General features: G+C 44.1%; 2 protein-coding genes across 2 annotated transcripts in view; one reads left to right on the top strand and one right to left on the bottom strand.

Annotated features, from left to right (window-relative positions):
- Positions 1-13,285, top strand: part of ZNF292 (zinc finger protein 292) — a 58,392-nt gene extending 45,107 nt beyond the window's left edge. Inside the window, exon 8 of the mRNA XM_061989440.1 lies at positions 1,123-13,285. Coding sequence (XP_061845424.1) covers positions 1,123-8,316 — 7,194 coding nt within the window. The 3' untranslated portion in view covers positions 8,317-13,285. The remainder of the gene's footprint in view (positions 1-1,122) is intronic.
- A 1,815-nt stretch (positions 13,286-15,100) lies between these two features.
- Positions 15,101-18,348, bottom strand: part of GJB7 (gap junction protein beta 7) — a 45,495-nt gene continuing 42,247 nt past the window's right edge. The window contains exon 2 of the mRNA XM_061989441.1: positions 15,101-16,631. Within this exon, the coding sequence (XP_061845425.1) occupies positions 15,810-16,604 (795 nt within the window). The 5' untranslated portion in view covers positions 16,605-16,631 and the 3' untranslated portion in view covers positions 15,101-15,809. The remainder of the gene's footprint in view (positions 16,632-18,348) is intronic.

The following is an 18,348-nucleotide window of genomic DNA, read 5'->3' as shown; positions in this document are numbered from 1 at the left end:
TAAACCTCTGTTCAGCGCAGCTAACCTTGTCATCTATTTTTCCTACTTTCCCCTCCTTAGCAGTTGCACTACTTAAGGTTTGTAGCTAAATTGAGCTCTTACAAAAGCTTTCAGCTGAGGGATTTCTATCATACATAATCCTAAGAATAAAAGTTCATTTTTTCCATTTGCAAGTATCTGGTATGGCTAATCGTAGACATCTAATCTTAAAGATTATGTTTTCCAAAGATCTGAACTAATATGAAGCTGGAGAGGAGGAGAAAAATAGCTTTCATGGAGGTTTGTGGTATTAAGAGCTTTGTCTGCTCCATGCCATTCTGATTTTTGCCAAGGGAGCTGTGGATCATTTCACTGCTGTCAGAAATTGGAGCCCACGCAGGTAGTAGACTTGTGCATTCATAAATGTAGTGGATTTTGTTCTCATGTATACCACAGCCTTTCCATACATCCTTGGCAGCATAAAGGGCTTGTAAAGGGGACATAAATGGAATTTATGTTGCCTGAGGATATAAATGAGAAAAGACCAAATGACCTTTGGAACACTTCAGTGATGGAACATTTAACTTCACTTAACACTTTCAATTGGAATGAAGCCATGTGTTCCGTCGAGGCCAGTTGATTTTGCAGTGGCATAGTCTTTAAAAATAAACCTCTGTACCTGAAGTGATTCCCAGATTATAGATCATTGTGAAGATCATGTGCTTCTTTAGCTGTAGCACTTTTCACCATTTGAATTCTACCCAGTGTTAATGCTCCATCGAAGCTCATCTGACATAACTCCGACACAGCTGGCAGGCTTTATGTCATGTAAAAGGCTCAATATTGCTCTAAGTTCAAGCACCTCTAACATGCAGCCCTCAAGTCATCAAACCAGACAGAACATACAGTTGATTTGTGGTTTAGTTGTATGTAAACTTTCAGGTTTTTTAGTAGCCTGAAGAAAAACCCTGCAACTTAAGAAACAACGTCTAAAAACAAATACCACGTTTCTTAGAGTAGAAAGAAATACTATAGACTGCAGGTGCATTTTTTCTGACAGGGTTGAATTAATGGCATCTTTTATTTACAAATGTAGCAAGAGTTATGGTAAGCTGATTTACTAAAACGAGCCTTGCTTTACAGATCGATGGTGCTGGCCTTGCAACCTGCATTGAACTGTGTGTGAAAGCATTGCGCTTGGAATCCAGTGAGAATACAGATGTCAAGATATCTATTTGCAAGACTATCTCCTGCTTGCTTCCAGATGACTTGGAGGTGAAACGTGCTTGTCAGCTGAGTGAATTTCTTCTCGAACCCACTGTGGATGCATATTATGCTGTTGAAATGCTGTATAATCAGCCTGACCAGAAGTATGATGAAGAGAATCTTCCAATACCAAATTCTTTGCGCTGTGAGCTCTTACTTGTACTGAAAACTCAGTGGCCTTTTGATCCAGAATTCTGGGACTGGAAAACCCTCAAGCGTCAGTGTCTGGCACTTATGGGAGAGGAGGCATCCATCGTGTCATCGATAGACGAACTCAACGACAGCGAAGTTTATGAGAAGGTCGACGATTGCCAAGAAGAGAACAAAGAAACTTCTGTGAATGGGCTTGCTGGCACTTTTGATGAAGCTACAAGCCTTCTTAGGGGTATCAGAGATGAAAAGCAGAAAAAGAGAGAAATTAAGAAACTCAGAGAAAGGGGGTTCATATCAGCTAGGTTTAGAAACTGGCAAGCTTATATGCAGTATTGTGTGTTATGTGACAAAGAATTCCTAGGTCATAGAATAGTCAGGCATGCACAAAAACATTATAAAGATGGGATTTACAGTTGCCCTATTTGTGCCCAAAATTTTAACTCTAAAGAAAACTTTGTTCCCCATGTAACTTTGCATGTTAAAAAATCCAGCAAAGAGAGGCTGGCTGCTATGAAACCGCTGAGAAGACTGGGAAGGCCTCCTAAAATAGCAACTGCCAATGAGAATCAGAAAACTAATTCTGTGTCCAAACAGGAGCAGCGACCCATTAAGAAGAACAGTCTCTATTCAACGGACTTCATTGTGTTTAATGATAACGATGGCTCAGATGATGAGAACGATGACAAAGATAAACCTTACATCCCAGAGATAGTGCCAGTTCAAAAGCCACCCCCTGTTAATGAATTCACCTGCCCCGTAACATTTTGTAAAAAAGGCTTTAAATACTTCAAAAATCTAATAGCACACGCAAAAGGGCATAAAGACAACGAAGAAGCCAAACGTTTCCTCGAAATGCAAAGCAAAAAAGTGATTTGCCAGTACTGTAGGCGACATTTTGTGAGTGTTACTCACCTGAACGACCACTTACAAATGCACTGTGGCAGCAAACCTTACATCTGCATCCAGATGAAATGTAAGGCTGGTTTTAACAGTTACGCCGAGCTGCTGACGCATCGGAAAGAGCATCAAGTCTTCAGAGCAAAGTGTATGTTTCCTAAATGTGGCAGGGTGTTTTCTGAAGCGTATTTACTCTACGACCATGAAGCACAACACTATAATACCTACACCTGCAAAGTCCCAGGCTGCGGGAAGCTGTACCGTTCTCAGAACGAACTGGAAAAGCACGTTGAGGACCACAACAAGCAGCCCGAAATGGTGCCACAGCCTGAAAGCCAGACTAATCAGCCAGATCTTAGCCAGCCTCCTAACGCTAATGAAAGTACCAATGGAGTTGCTGTTAAAGAGGAACTGACATCTCCTCCAGCCGACAACCAAAGTAGTTTTAGCGAAGGAGCGAACGTTGTGTGGAATGAAATCAAAGCAGAGCCAACAGGGAATGAAAGCGTGAGCGTGTCGGTGAGCGTGTTGCAGCAGGGCAATCCCTTGGCTGATGCTGGTCCCAAGCAGCCTCCTGCGGGTTCAGTGAAGACAGAAGTGGCACTTCCAGCAAGCAGCATGAAGATATCTACTGTGAACCAGAAGATCCGAGATAGCTTTGTAAAAAGAGGCAAATTGGCTGCTGCTGCTGGCAAAGTAGATACCACTAAACCTGGAGCCCAGCAGTTGTGCTCGTCGGTTGACTCTCGTCTTCCAGTTTTCCAAGAGAGAAAGGATGAAGACTGTCTGAGTCAGACTCAGAGTATTCAAAGCATTTCTGTGACCTCAGATACACTCAAACCAGAAGCCCTCGAATCAAAAAGCTTAGAAAGACAAGTGACCATTGTAAATCCATTCAGCGTGCAGAATCAGGCAGGATATCGAAACGGCGTACCCATTTCCAAACTTGAAATTGAAGACAGTATTAAAGCTGCAGCTAATCTTTACAACCTGCCTTTAAAAACTTTAGAAAGTATTACGTTTATTCCTTCACAGCCTAACGTAAATAGCTCTTTAGTTCCAGCTGCCTCACCGGCAGCCCCGATTCAGAAATTCAGTTGCCAGGTTGAGGGCTGTACTCGAACATACAACTCGTCACAGAGCATTGGCAAACACATGAAGGCAGCGCACCCTGACCAATATGCTGCTTTTAAAATGCAGCGGAAGAATAAGAAGCCACGAAAGTCCAGCAGCGTGCAAAACGTGCCGAACGATGGGAAGGTCGTGTATCTTGTGCCGTCCCAAGTGGGCAACCTCAGTGGTGCTGCTTTTCCTGCACAGAACAAACCTAACCTGAATCCCACTTGTTCCAGCCAAGCGCAACACGTCTCAAGTACACTTTACCCGACCCACCTAGAAAATCTGGCCAATCCTATGTTGCCTATAGTGGAGAGCGTCATAAATCCAAGTTTGTCTACTCGTATTAAAAGCGAGCCCGAGAGTGTTTTATGTTCACAAATGGAAAACCTGTCTGGTGCAACCTTACCTTCCCAGCTGGACGAGCTGGCAAAAACAGTTATGCCTCTGAACATTGATGGCAATTCAGATCCTTTTCTTCCTCTGCCTGCAGAAAACGGTCCAATGTCTCTCTTTCCTTCGTCGGCAGAGAATCCTCCAAGTTCAGTCTTCTCCCAGCTGGAAAATAACACAAGTAACTTTTCATCGCAACTAGAAGGAAACGGTAGTTCTGCTTTCCCAAAAGAGGAGAGTGTCGATCAAATCTTCCCCTCGCGATTGAGCAATGAAAATAATTTCAGTGAAACCAGTTCTCAAAATCCAGCTTCAGAAAAGATGAAGAAAGATCGTGGCCGGGGCCCAAACGGGAAAGAAAGGAAACCAAAACATAACAAGCGGGCAAAGTGGCCAGCAATAATTAGGGATGGCAAATTTATCTGTAGCAGGTGCTTCAGAGTATTCACTAATCCTAGATCACTTGGTGGTCACTTGTCTAAGAGGTCGTACTGTAAGCCTCTTGAAGGATCAGAAATTTCTGCTGAAGCTCTGCAGGCTAATGGGCAGTCTTTGCTTGCCAGTATGATTCTTTCCTCAAATTCATTGAACTTGCAGCAACCCCAGGAGTCTACCTTCAATCCAGAGACGTGCTTTAAGGATCCGTCATTCCTCCAGTTGCTCGCAGCTGAAAATCGTCCCACGGCCTTGCTGCAGACCATGTTTCCGCGGGACAGCGTGGCTAACTTTAATACCAGTGGGAATGAGGAAGGGAATCAAATCATAAAGCAAGCCTTGGAAACCGCAGGCATCCCGAGTAGCTTTGATAACACGGAAGTACTTCCACACGTGGTCACGACCAGTTGCGTCACTGGTACGACTCAGATAAATGCAGCTGTCCTCCCCAACTCAACCGCGTCCCCTCTGCTGCAGACAGTCTGTAATCCCAGTGCCCTGCTAACAGACCAAAACAGGACCCTCAATGCCAAAATTCCTCCCGTAAACGAATGCAAGAGTTTACCTGTTTTTGCAACAGAGGACTTAATGCTAAAGACTATGGAAAATGGCATGTGTCCTAGCTCGTTTTCTAATACTGTTGCAGCAGCGCAAAGCTTTGCAGGGAACAGTTCACGAGTTTCCGTTATAAATAGCCCCAAGAATTCAGGATCAAGCAACTTGAATAAGAAGGGAACCAGTGCTTCCAAGAGGAAGAGAAAAGCGACCACGCCTTTGCTTGCACCCGATGTATCGCAGAAAATAACGGTAAATAATACAACAATGGGACTTGTAACCAAAAGCACTGAGGGAAACGTACAAATACAGGGAGAAGGTTTTCAGTCCAACTTGCTGGCAAACTGTGGCTCTCAAGGGGTGGTGGAAAACCTCACGCAGAAGCTCAATAATGTTGACAATCAGTTGTTTATGGCCAGTATCAAAGAGAACTTCAAAACAAACCTTGAGACTCATACAACGTTACCTCCTTTAACGGTAAAAACCGAGAACGGGGATTCCCAGATGATGGCTGTAAGTTCCTGCGTGCAGGCAAATGCAGAGGGGCAGATCTCCGAGGACAGCGTCATGCAGAACCTTGAAAAAACCCTGGAGATCATTAAAACTGCTATGAATTCACAGATACTCGAGGTGAAAACTGAAATTCAGGATAGCGTCGCTGCTGCTTCAGGACAGAACTCACAAGCAAACAGTGCACAGGCTTCTTTGGGAAATCCCACACACGGCGTAAAAATACCTCCTCCCGCTCAGTTTGTTGTGCAGGCGGCGAGTGTCCCGGCTGCCAAGAGCAGCTCTGCTCAGGCCGAGACGTCTCAGAAGGATGACACTCAGATATTGGAAATCTTGGAGGGCTTGCAAAAACTGAAACTAGAAAATGATTCACCCGTTCAGGTCTCTGAGACTGTTGCCCAGTGTCCTCCAGCAGGTGCACCAGCACCAGCAGTTCCTCTGGTGTCGACTGAAAACAAACCCATCATCCAGATACCTCCAGAGGCAAGTAACATCCAGTTTAGTGATAAAGTTAATAAACCTTTTGTATGCCAGGACCCAGGCTGCAGTTACAGTGCTATGACGAAAGACGCGTTGTTTAAACACTATGGCAAGATTCATCAGTACTCGGCAGAAATGATACTGGAAATAAAGAAACATCAGCTGAAGTACGCCCCGTTCAAATGCGTCGTACCTACCTGTCCGAAAACATTCACCAGAAACTCCAATCTCCGAGCACACTGCCAGCTTGTGCACCATTTTACCACAGAGGAGATGGTAAAGTTAAAAATCAAAAGGCCTTACGGCAGGAAATCGCAAAACGAAACTGTAAACACGGCCCCACGACCAGTTGAAATAAAACCTGTGCAGACACTAGTGATAGAAAATAAAACTGCAGCTCCCTCGGTCAAAGAACCTCAGATAAAGGAAGTCGTAGAGCCTGTAAAAGTCTTGGAAAAGCTTCTACCGGAAAATAATATTCCTGAAAGACTGGAAAAACCTCCCCAAGTCGTTTCTGTCCCACCAGAGCAGCACAACAACACAGCCTCTCTTGATAGTACACAGGCACAAGCCAAAGCACGCAAGGTCAGGAAGTACAGGAAGGAGAAAGAGGAGCGGAAGCGGAGGAAGCCTGTCACAAAAACCCTGGAGTTTCCCACTAGATACAGCCCTTACAGACCATACCGCTGCGTCCATCAGGGCTGCTTCGCTGCCTTCACCATCCAGCAGAACCTGATCCTTCACTACCAAGCTGTGCACAAATCGGACCTCCCTGCCTACTCTGCCGAAGTGGAGGAGGAGAACGAGCCAGGCAAAGAGGAACGCGACGAGGTGGAAACCAAACTGGCCGTCAGGGAGTTCAGGTGTGAGGTGAGCGACTGCTCTCGCATATTCCAGGAAGTTACCAGCTTGATACAACATTACATGAAGCTTCATGACATGACCCCAGAGCAAATTGGAAACATGAAATCGGCTCCGGAAGCGAGAAGGTTTCCTTGTGATCAATCCCAATGTAAGTCTTCTTTCACAGCGTATCTTAGCTACATCGTTCACCTTGAGGCAGATCACGGTATCAAGATAAAGCCAAACAAGGTGGAAGATGACAACGTGTTCAAGTGTGACTGTGAAGGCTGTGACCGTATTTATGCTACTAGGTCTAACCTCCTGAGGCACATTTTTAACAAACATAATGACAAGCATAAAGATCATCTAATAAGACCCAGGAGGCTGACACCAGGTCAGGAAAACATTTCAAGCAAAGCAAATCAGGAGAAACCATTGAAGTCGAAACAGAGGGGACTAAAAAACAGGTCGGGAAAGGAAGGTAACAGGATGTCAGCGAAAACAAAACGGAAGAAAAACGTCAGCTTGGAGAACAAAAACTCAAAAGCAATCCAAGTTCAAGAAAACAAGGCTTACTCACTGAAACGTGGCAAGCACGTGTATGCAATAAAGGCCAGGAACGATGCCCTGTCGGAGTGTACGAGCAGGTTCATAACGCAGTATCCCTGCATGATCAAGGGCTGCTCGTCCGTAGTCACGAGCGAAAGCAACATAATAAGGCATTACAAGTGTCACAAGCTGTCCAAAGCGTTTACTTCCCAACACAGGAATCTTCTGATCGTGTCTAAAACGCAGGCTGTCCCACAAGTAAAGGAAGCCTCTTGCGAGCAAGAGGAGACTGACAAAAAAAGCGACGTCAAAGAGCCCGAACCGAGCGTGGTAGTGAGCAATAACGATTCCAGCACGTCTGCGTTACTGCAAAAGGAAGCTGAAAAAGGGGAGAAGGATGAAGTGGATGAACTGACAGAACTCTTCATTACTAAACTGATTAATGAGGATTGTTCCACTGCTGAAAATCCATCAAAAATCTCTTCCGGTGTAAATAGTGACTCGCAGGAGACCAGCTCCTGCCCCTCAGAAAAGCAAAAATCAAACAACTTAAAAAGAGCGAACAAGGAGAAAAACGTGTCTCAGAATAAGAGGAGGAGAGCTGAAAAAACCGAGGAGGTGCCGCCCGCCGACGGGAGCAGCGTGCACAGGGAGGAGGAGACTGCTGTCGCCATTCAGACGGCCGAGGAGCAGCCCGCGGCCTTCGACTGGAGCTCCTTTAAGCCGATGGGGTTTGAAGTGTCGTTCCTCAAGTTCCTCGAAGAGTCTGCTGTGAAGCAAAAGAAAAACACCGACAGAGACTGCCACAGCAGCACAGCCAAAAAGGGATCCCATCCAAACTCACGCAAAGCTAACGAGAAGCCCTCCGTAGTAGCAAGTAACAGCGTCGCTTGGTCGTGCTCCGAAACGGAAACCCTCGTGCCATTTGCCAACCCATCGCGGCTTCCAGGCGGCGAGAACGTGAAGATCGTTTTAGACAAGGCTCTTAAAGACTGTGCTGAGCGTGTGCTGAAGCAGCTGCAGGAAATGAAACCCGTCGTCAGTTTGAGAAAGCTCAAAGGACGTTGGGAGGAGAATCCAGAGGTTACTGCTGCAAAAGTGGTTGTTATGGGTACAGAGGAAGGCGAGACGAAATACTGAGAACCTGAAGTGTTTAACCGTGACCTGTAATAACGTTTATTTCAAATAGGAAGCCATCAAGCATGCTAGTAACTGTGGAGCTCTTTTTATTTTGAAGTGATTTAACCTAGCAAAAAACATGACCCGAGTCATGTAAATGTCTTATTTGTTTTTTATCCCTATGGGACTTGAAGAACAGAGTCATTTGCTTCTGTTTTGTAAATACTCGATCGAAACCTCAACTTTCTATTCGGATCGTCCTTTCCATGAACTAAAACCTTTGTGAGTTGTCTGTGATTGGTATCTTTCACCAGGTCACTGCTCATGTATAACAGTACTCTTTTATTTGTAGATACATTTCTCTCTTTTTTTTTTTGTATATATTTATTATTGTAAATCATTTGCTGCCACCAGCAGTCTGTAAGTCTAAACTATTAAATGACACATTTATATTCGGAAGTTTAATTTGTAACTAAGTGAGCAAGTTTTTAAAACCTGTCCTCGGATCATTTTAAATTAAGAACTTTTGAACTAAAACTAGCAAAGCCTGCCATATCCAGTTTATTTTGCATAAAGCATTTATTTACAGGAGAGGAGCTGGATAAGATCACATTTCGTAGGTTTAAACATACTGACACGCCCTCGTTTTTGTAAATTTTAACATCCAGTACCTATGGATGATATTCATATGTAGTTAAACTCATAAATATAATAGTTTTCTTATAGCTACATTTTTCATTGCTTTTAATTGGATACAAAGCATTTATGATTCCATAATAAAAGATGGAAATGTGAATAAAAATAGTTTGCTACGTTGGAGATTTAAAACAATATTTGGTATTAAAGAATCCGTTGTGAATGTGATAGAAAATTAGTAGTGTGGAGCAGTGTATATATTTGAGGTGGTGATTTGTGAAGTAGCCCAGTATTGCCTTAAATAAAATCACATTTCATTTCTTGTTTTATACATGTGATCTTATAAAGGTTATTTTTGTTCCTGTAACTTAGATCGGTGTATAGTTTTAATTTTTGTTAAAAAAAATGAAACAAAAAACCTTCAGAAACCGTTTTTTTGTAAATAGTGGGTTTATAAAAAACAGATGGTTTATTTTGATAATACCAGTTTGGTATCTATCTATAAAATACGTGAGTCCTTATGCCATACCATTAAAAAACTGAATAAACAAGGCACTTTCTGAAAGGGAAGTGAGATTGTGATCTTGCAGATCAAGTCGGTGGTTGTGCTCTGTTGATGGCATAGGCTCTGGCTGACTGTACCCGGCAGCACTCTCGCTGCCTCTGTCTCTCTCTCTTTCTCTCTGTCTCTCTCTTTTCCACGCCGCCAACGAGCCTCGGAAGCGGTGCCGCTGGTAGTGCCCGGGATTGGAGCGATCCCTCCCCATGCTGCTAACAGAAACGACACGTGTCCAGTTGGCTGAGTAACCAAAAGGGTGAATGCCTTGGTGGGAGCTGTCAGCACCCAGGAACCTCCGATGGCGGTTTCCGTGCACGATTGTGCTTTAACTCGGATGGGACGAGCCAGCTGGATTGTGTGGTACCAAATATTTCTTTTTTGGATTCTCATTACTGGCTGTGACCTACCTTCAGTAATATAAAATAGTCTTTATCTTGGGAGAGACTGGCTTGGGGGTTTTTTTTTTGTCCTATAAGCTTGTCTTGCCGTGTAAAGCTTTACATGAAACGCTACACTTGATTGCTCTTAAGCCATTCCAACTGGAATCCTTGACGGTTCACTTGAATGTCAGCGCAGAGGGCACGTTCCTGCAACCGAGCGAGGAGTGCGGATGAAAAAGCTGAGAGGCAACAGCATTTCCCCTTGGGCACAGCCCTTGGTTTGTTACCTGGTGCTACACTGCATACCTTCCTCTGAAGGCCCGTGCTTCCATTGGAACGGAGCCCGTTCGCTCCTCTCGCTTTCTGTCCTTCCTGAGTGACTAAACTGATAATGCCAAGTCAGTAAATCACAGGTGCGGGCTGAGAATGACAAAGCCAAAACAAACGCTTACGTTTTAACTCTAGGAGAGATCATTAGAGTCGTTAGAAGAGCCTGATGCCACCTTCTACTTACCAAAGGCTGCATGGCCTCCCTGGATGGAGTTGCCGATGGGATGACAGCCATGGGAATTGTAGGAGGGATCTTCTGCAAGGGAGAAGAGGGCAGGGAACCCCCTCTGGAGAGGAGCCACAGTTCACCTGAAGTCTCTCGTTTGCAGATGTACCCTGCCACTGCAGTCACTGTCGACAGACCTCACAGCTGTTGGTTTTTTAGAAGAGTTTTGTGTTGTGCAAGTTCTGTAGTTCCAGTGTTGACATTCCTGATGATAGACACCGCACTGATTGCAGTCTTTAGACTGAGAGTAGTGTACAGCTATTTAGCTACACAGCATTCTACTAGCCTGCTATTTAACAGGGAAAAGTACCAAACCAAAATCCCATGTCATAAACATCTAGGAAATAGCTTCTGGGTTGGACCTGGGTGCAGGGTCTGAGTTTCTGAGAATGAAGTTTCTGATACTGTCTCATTCTTACCCGAACAGATCCATTTAAAGTGAGTGCTGTACTGATACTGTTAGTGCCCTCCATGGCCTGCTCCCGTTTAGGTGGGTACTGACAGCTGAACTAGGATGGGGGTTTTTTTCCCTTTTTTAAAAAGGATGTTTTTAAGCTAAGGCGGGGGACCGAAGGCATTTAAGAGGTCTTGGACTACAGAGGGCACTATGGTTTGGTAACACCACCTACAGAAGCTCCTGTGGAAGTAAATTGGGTATTTGCATTTAGGTATTTTACCTCGAGTGATGTGTGAGCTCCCCTCAACCCACAGCACCTCCAGGGCCTGGAGCAGGCCCTTGGAGGGGTCAGGCCCAGCGCTGCCAGCACCACCCTGGGCCTCCCACCCACCACTAACCCACCTTCTCTCTTCTTCCTTTTCCATGTCTCTGTCTTCCAGACGGGTCACCCATGAACTGCGGTGGGCTTGAGCTAAGACACTTGCTTTTATATCCCTTATCACTATCAGGAATGCACTGACCAAAACACCAGTTGTTGCTGATGGGGAAGCAACCAAATCCAGGAGCCTGGATGCAGCGGGGACAGAAACATCTTTAGTTAAAGGAAGTTTTTTCCATGTGTTCAAGTGGAACTTGTTGTGTTCCAGCTTATGTCCAAGACTATGGGTAACAGACATATCCTGGAACACAAGAAGTTCCACTTTAAACACAAGGGAAAACTTTCCTGTGAGGGAGCCCTGGCACAAACTGCCCAGGGGGAGGATGTGGAGGCTCCTTCCCTGGAGGTTTCCAAACCTATGTGGACACGTTCCTATGTGACATGATCTAAGTGGACTTGCTTTGGCAGGGGGTTGGACTGGCTGATCTTTAGAAGTCCCCTCCTACCCCCACCATTCCGTGATTCTGTGATTCCTTAAACCAGCAGTCAGCCTCTCTTCTTCATGATGTCTAGAAAGAAATCTTACATTGTCTGAGCCCTAATTCATGTAAACAAGAGTAGCAGGTTTGTGCTCATGTGTTTTGGGGCGGTTGCTCCCAGCAGGATTTAGGGACTGTTGGCACTAGAGCATTCTGCTGGAATATCTTGTCTGTGGGTGTTGGATAGTGAGGAAGTGATGCTTGTGACACTAAACAGTTGGTTCAGGTGAGGAAAAGCGGTTGGCTGTATTCTTGCAATTAGTTTCTATGCCAAAGAATTAGTTGGTTGGGGCTCCCACCTTTGTGAGCCGGGACTCACTACCCTAAGTGTAGGCTCCTGGGCTAAAGGAGCTCCTGCTCATGCCCTGCTCACCATCGGTGCAGAGATGATCCTTTTGAAGTGGTAGGAAACGGGGCCAGGGGTATTGGAGATGGGAGTAGAGGGAAAAAACTACCAGCAGACGGGGAGATATTTTGTGTGTGACTTCTTTTCAAACCTCATCAATCACAAGGCAAGGAGGTTACGTGGTTTTTAAGGAAAAACAGGATCTGTGTAAGACTTGGATCTTTAAATGTTTGCAGAGATGTTTTGAAATACGAGTGAGGGAACTATTTTTGTATGAATGTGCATGGAGTGATATTTCTCCATTACAGTGTGGACCCACATCAGCTTCCTACCAACTGCTGTGCTTGAGGAGACTGTAATTTTACACTTGAAAAACAAAAAAACATAGCACTTAAGTCTGAATTTCTTTCAATTGTGTCTGAGTGACCTGGAAGTTGAATGAACAAAAAAGCCCTTAACCCTTTAGTTTAAGGTCCAAGCCTACAAACTCATTTAAACCAAAAATATAAGAGCAAATGACTTCAGGGATGGATGGATGAGTGAAACTTAAACTAGAGCACAAGGGAGTATAATGTTGGGGAAAGAACTGCAGAAGGGAAGGAGCCAGTAAAAAAACAAGTGCTGGCCAGGAGCATGGGCTCAGAAAGTAGATGAGTCTGTTTCTGTCCTCTCAGGTTAAGTAAAATCTGACAGAGCTGCCTTGTGTGGTGCTCATCTCATTAGTGGTGCTGTCACACACTCTCATTTTGCAACACATGATGTAAAAGCCACGTGGTGGTTTGCTAATGAGTGAACTGGGTTCCACACAGTTGGTCTGGAATAGTTCTTTCAGAATATTTCTCGTGTTAGACACTGGCTTTGTCAAAACTGAAGTGTCCCCCCAAGACTTGAAACGTGTTGATTCGGGACTTTGTTATTTTACGGCTACTGAAGATAGAATGAGAAATAAAAACCTTGAATATACCTTCCAAAGAGTTAAAAGTTCTTGTTTTGTAGAAACATGTTTGGTCTAAGCGCTAAGCCTGGTCAGCCGCAGAGCTTTAGGGGATGCTCCAGAACCCTTCAAGCCCTGACTTAATATACTTTTTTATTAGAGAGCAGCTAATGCACAAATTTAATTAGAAACCTGTGTTGACTAAACTGTGTTTGCTTCTCTTTGTTTTCTCTCAAATAAACCTTGCTTTAAAAAAGAAATTGAATAAACACTTTTTCATTAACGTGCTGTCTTAAAAATCTGTCCTCAACAATTAAAACACAGTCACTTTGAAAGTCTTTTGTACTCTGATAGCATTGCCCCTGTCCTTAAAAAATTATGTGTTGCAGCAAAAAGGAGGAGATCATCTTGGGGTTTGTTGTCAGTTACTCAGATGGTGGCAATCACAGTAACTCAGGGCAATGGGCAAGGGTTTTGCTTCATGCACTCCTCGGTGGGTTTTGCCCACTAGCTGCCAAGGAGTCTCTGCATTTCTGTCATGAGCCACATCCTGCTCATGACAACCTGTGTAGAGGTTTAACAGAAGATGTTCTGAGTTGTGTAAAGCACCTTTTTTTGATAAACACTGATTCAGCTTCACTTAAGGGGCAAAACTTTAACTGGCCATAAGGTGGTACAACCCCCGAGAGGTGCTGTGGAGGCTCCTTGCTTGGAGGTCTTCAAGACCCACCTGGACATGTTCCTAGGTGACCCTGCTTCTGCAGGGGGGTTGGACTAGATGATCTCTAAAGGTCCCTTCCAACCCTACCATTCTATGATTCTGATATCTGAGAGACTGCTGTCGCTGCCAGGTTCAGCAGCACCAAATGCAATTTCACCTTTTATAAGAGCAGGTTGATTTTAACAAAAGAAAAGCTTGAAAATCGGAGTCAAAAGCACATAGTTTATTCATTAGTTCTTAATGCTGGAGCTGCTACCACAGGATGTAGAAGTAATGCTTATAACCAAAGCTGGGTGGTCTTGGAGTGAAAAAATAGTTGACATGCTCTTCCTCCTGTTTGTCCTTTTTACCCTGGCATGAACAATGGAATCAGCTGAACATTCAGGCGGCTCCACTTATTGCAAGCAGTGTTTAAAGAGTGTATTTTGATCAGGCACAGGGCTGATCTATGTCCAAGTGTGTTTCATCCCAGCAAGGGAAAGAGAAATCTGCCCTGAAATAAGTCTTTTTAGGCACCAATTTCTACCTTCTCAAAAGCCTATGTTCAACAGAAGACGTGTCTGTCTTCAGTCCCATTCCTCTTAGGCCAGGAAACACACACAACAAAGGCACATGGTGTTTCAGAGATACTCTGAAATATGAGGGAGGAAACAGGCCATTCTTTTTTACTATATTTCTGCTGGAGACTGTTGCTATTTTTAGATTTGACATGTTCTTCTGTGGCAATCCACAGAGGGAGTAGCAGTATTTTCAGCCTGACTTCTCCAATTCTACTAAAGGGATCAGATTCCAGCCTACCGAATGCTAGAAGTGCCGGCTACTGTTTTGCTATACTGCATTGTCTGTGTTCCTCTACTCAGGTCCTAGGGAACTAGAAATTAGTTTTTCCTTTAAATGCCACAGAGCAGAAGAAAAGTCTAATGGGCTCAGAAGCTGCTCGGGGCTGGTGGCCAGGAGTTTATTCTGGTATACACCACCTGCACAAATTTGAGCAAGTCCCTTTTCTTATGGGACACATTCTGATGAGAAATAGCCTAAAAAAAGATGTAACAGGCTCAAATACCTCCAGGAAGAGGTGCTCCACAAATAGCTAAATAATCAAGTCTGTCTTTATCACCATGGGCTAGACTAGATGCATCTACCTCTTCCTTCTTTTTTGTCATTATTGGAAGTGGTTTACAGGGAAATGGGCTTGTGACCATAGAATCACAGAATGGCAGGGGTTGGAAGGGACCTTTAGAGATCATCTGGTCCAACCCCCCTGCAGAAGCAGGGTCACCTAGATCAGGTCGCATAGGAACCTGTCTAGGTGGGTCTTGAAGGCCTCCAAGGAAGGAGCCTCCACACCCTCCCTGGGCAGCCTGTGCCAGGGCTCCCTCACCTCAACACTGACATAGTTTTTCCTTATATGTCAATGGAACTTTTTGTGTTTCAGCTTTTGTCCATTACCCCTTGTCCTGTCACTGGATACAACAGAAAAAAAAGGGATGTCCCAACCTCCTGACACCCACCATTTACATATTGGTAAATATTAATAAGATCCCTCCTCAATCTTCTTTATTTGAGTTGGTTTACAGTGGAATGGGCTTGTGAGCATCCATCTCGCTTCCAGACACCAGCAGCCACTGTAGGCCAGCGCTTTCAGATCCACCCAGCTGACAAATGCTAAATGCTGTACATCCCCCTGCTGCTCATCAGTCCCAGGTTCTACCAGCTCTGCACATAAAAAGCCTCTTTTTCTTGTAGCAAAGCAATTCCATGTAATGTTCAAAACACTACCATTTGAGCAATTGTTTCAGCATAATTTGTCATAAACACCTGAGTTTATATTAAAACCTTGTGGAATATTCAGACTTAACACACCTCTTATTTCAACGTGAAAAGATCTGGATGATTGTGTGTGTGAACATATATAATGCAGCCGAATTTATCTGCTCAAGTAAGGGGGAACTAATAGGGAAAAAGTATTTCCAACATAACCGTCCTTTCAGTTCTGAAAAGCACCAATTGGAAAAGCAATTTGTCAAATAGAGCTTGTGTAATGGGAAGTTAGTCTCTGGCTTTCTTTCAAGTCAACGGGGAACTTGCTTCACATTTGTCTTGTACATTCAGAGTAAAGGACGGGGAGCTGTTGTGGAGCCACCCTGCAGCTGCTGCTCTGTGGTGAGCAATGATTTCTGCTTTGTGGCAATCGCCTTTTGAGCCTTGGCGTTTCTTGATGTGCCTCTTCAGATAACATTTGATGGAGTATTTGAAGATGAGATAACTGAATTCACTTAGATTTAATGCAATGCACAGGCATGAAGTTCCCAGCAGGAAATAGAGGAAGATCATCTTCTCTGTGGGTTTGGAAATAAAGCAATCCACGGTATTGGGACACGGTCTTATGTCACATTTCACAAGACGTGGTACTTCGAATCCATTGTACAATTTATAAAACAGAACAAGAAAAACTATTTCAATTGCTGTTTTTAATACAAGACTGGTGAGGTAAGTCCACAGCAACCCACCATCTATCTCTCCTGGACTTCTGTAAAGTTTCTGGCTGAGATGCTTCTCTCTGTTCTTTCGATAAGCAACGTGAAAAACAACCAAGAGCGAAGGAGTGGAGACCATGATTAATTGCAAAGCCCAAAGTCTGATGTGGGAGACAGGGAAGAAATGGTCAAAGCAGACATTTTCACAACCAGGCTGGTTGATATTGCATTCAAATTCATCATGTTCATATTTCCAGATGTTTTCTGCAGCCACGATGTAAACCAGCAAGCGGAACAGGAACACAACTGCTAGCCAGATTCTTCCAATTCCTGTTGAATATTTGTTCACTCCACTCAGCAGATCACGTAGGAATGCCCAGCTCATTTTCCTCCTCAAGGAAAGAAGGGAATGCTGTATTGAAGAGACACAAAATCAGAGACATGCTTCCCCTTGGGTGAAGAAAAAATAGATATTCCTTCAGGGTGAAATATAACCAGTAGCTGAAGTAATTTAGATTATTAAGCATTTAAAAGGGAAAACAACAAACTGCTCTAAGTTCTGATAATTTGTTCCTTCTGAGGCTGTTCAACAAAATGTATTTGCTGTTAAAATAGAATTTGTCAATTAGGCTGCATCCTAACTGTTCTGTTAAGCTGTCCTCTGCAAATAAACGTGCCAGTTCTTCTCAAGGGTCTCCTGAGCATCAGGTAGGGCTTTCCCTAGCAAGTTCAGGCTAGTGCTCCACCACGGATGAAGTATACTCAACTTAGCCCTTTCAGTTATGCACACACAGTCAAATCAGATCATCCTTTCCAATTTCTGTACAGGAGCCATGTGTCACATAATAAGTTGACTACTAAAATCCAAATGGGTTTCTTTTCATCCATGGTCTGACTTCTTGGTAAACTGCAATGATTTCAATCCTGTCCCACTTCATCACATTTTAATTGTTTTGTTTCTTATCACTTAAGAAATGCACCTAAATTTTACTCCAAAAAATACCTGTATTTTCTAGTTTCTTTTCATAAGTCTTCCCCTGCCCTAACTCTGGAACACTTCTTTTGGAACAGCTGCCCAAGGAGACACTGGCAGCCAAACTCTCCTCAAAGTGAAAAGACGACCCAAGATAACTACCAAGAGCATATGGTCACCTTCCCACCTGGCCCCACCTCCGAGATCTGCACGTACCTCCAAGGATACAGAGCTCCTTTGTTTTGCAAGAGCCAAAAAGTAGATATACTGCCAGGACAGAGAATGGCTGGGAGACACAAGGAGGGAAATCAGAGAAGCTTCCAGATCTGTGTGTTCTACTTTTTAATGTCTCCATCCTATCTACTGCTCCTGCAAGCTCTGCCTCACAGGAGAGAAAACATACCCCTCTGTGCCTGCTGTGGCAGTAACTGCTGTGGCTGCAGTTACTGCTAATCTATGGGTCTATCAGTTACTACTGATCTTTCATATGAGAAAAGGCTGTGGGAACTGGGGCTGTTGAGTCTGGAGAAGAGGAGACTGAGGGGAGATCTTATTAACATTTATAAATATCTAAAGGGTGGGTGTCAGGAGGTTGGGACATCCCTTTTTTCTATAGTAGCTAGCAACAGGACAAGGGGTAATGGGATAAAGCTGGAACACAAAAAGTTCCACTTAAACATAAGAAAAAAACTATGTCACTGTGAGGTGAGGGAGCCCTGGCACAGGCTGCTCAGGGAGGGTGTGGAGGCTCCTCCCCTGGAGGTCTTCAAAACCCATTGAACATGTTCCTATGTGACCTGATCTAGGCAGACCTACTTTAGCAGGGGTTTGAACTACATGATCTCTGGAGGTCCCTTCTAACCCCTACCATTCTATGATTCTGTGATTCTATGGGCAAGTTCATCAACTGGCAAGTTTGAGTACAAGTTATCATCAGGCCACAGCATGTCAAAACTCCACAGAAAGCTGTTCCTTGATCCAGCCAAACTAGATTGTTTGCCTATTTGGATATTCCTGCATCAGTACCATTAGAGCTGGTGACTTACTTGAGCTGAGGGACAGCTGCAGAAATTAATTTATTGCGGATTTACACTGGGAAGGGTGTTGAAAAAAGGTGTTCTCACAGAGTGGTTACCAAGCTACTCCTTTATGCTGC

The sequence above is a fragment of the Colius striatus genome, chromosome 2, assembly GCF_028858725.1.
Source record: "Colius striatus isolate bColStr4 chromosome 2, bColStr4.1.hap1, whole genome shotgun sequence".
NCBI lineage: Eukaryota > Metazoa > Chordata > Aves > Coliiformes > Coliidae > Colius > Colius striatus.
The sequence above is the reverse complement of the archived record's forward strand: the minus strand, read 5'-3'. Positions and strand labels throughout refer to the sequence as shown.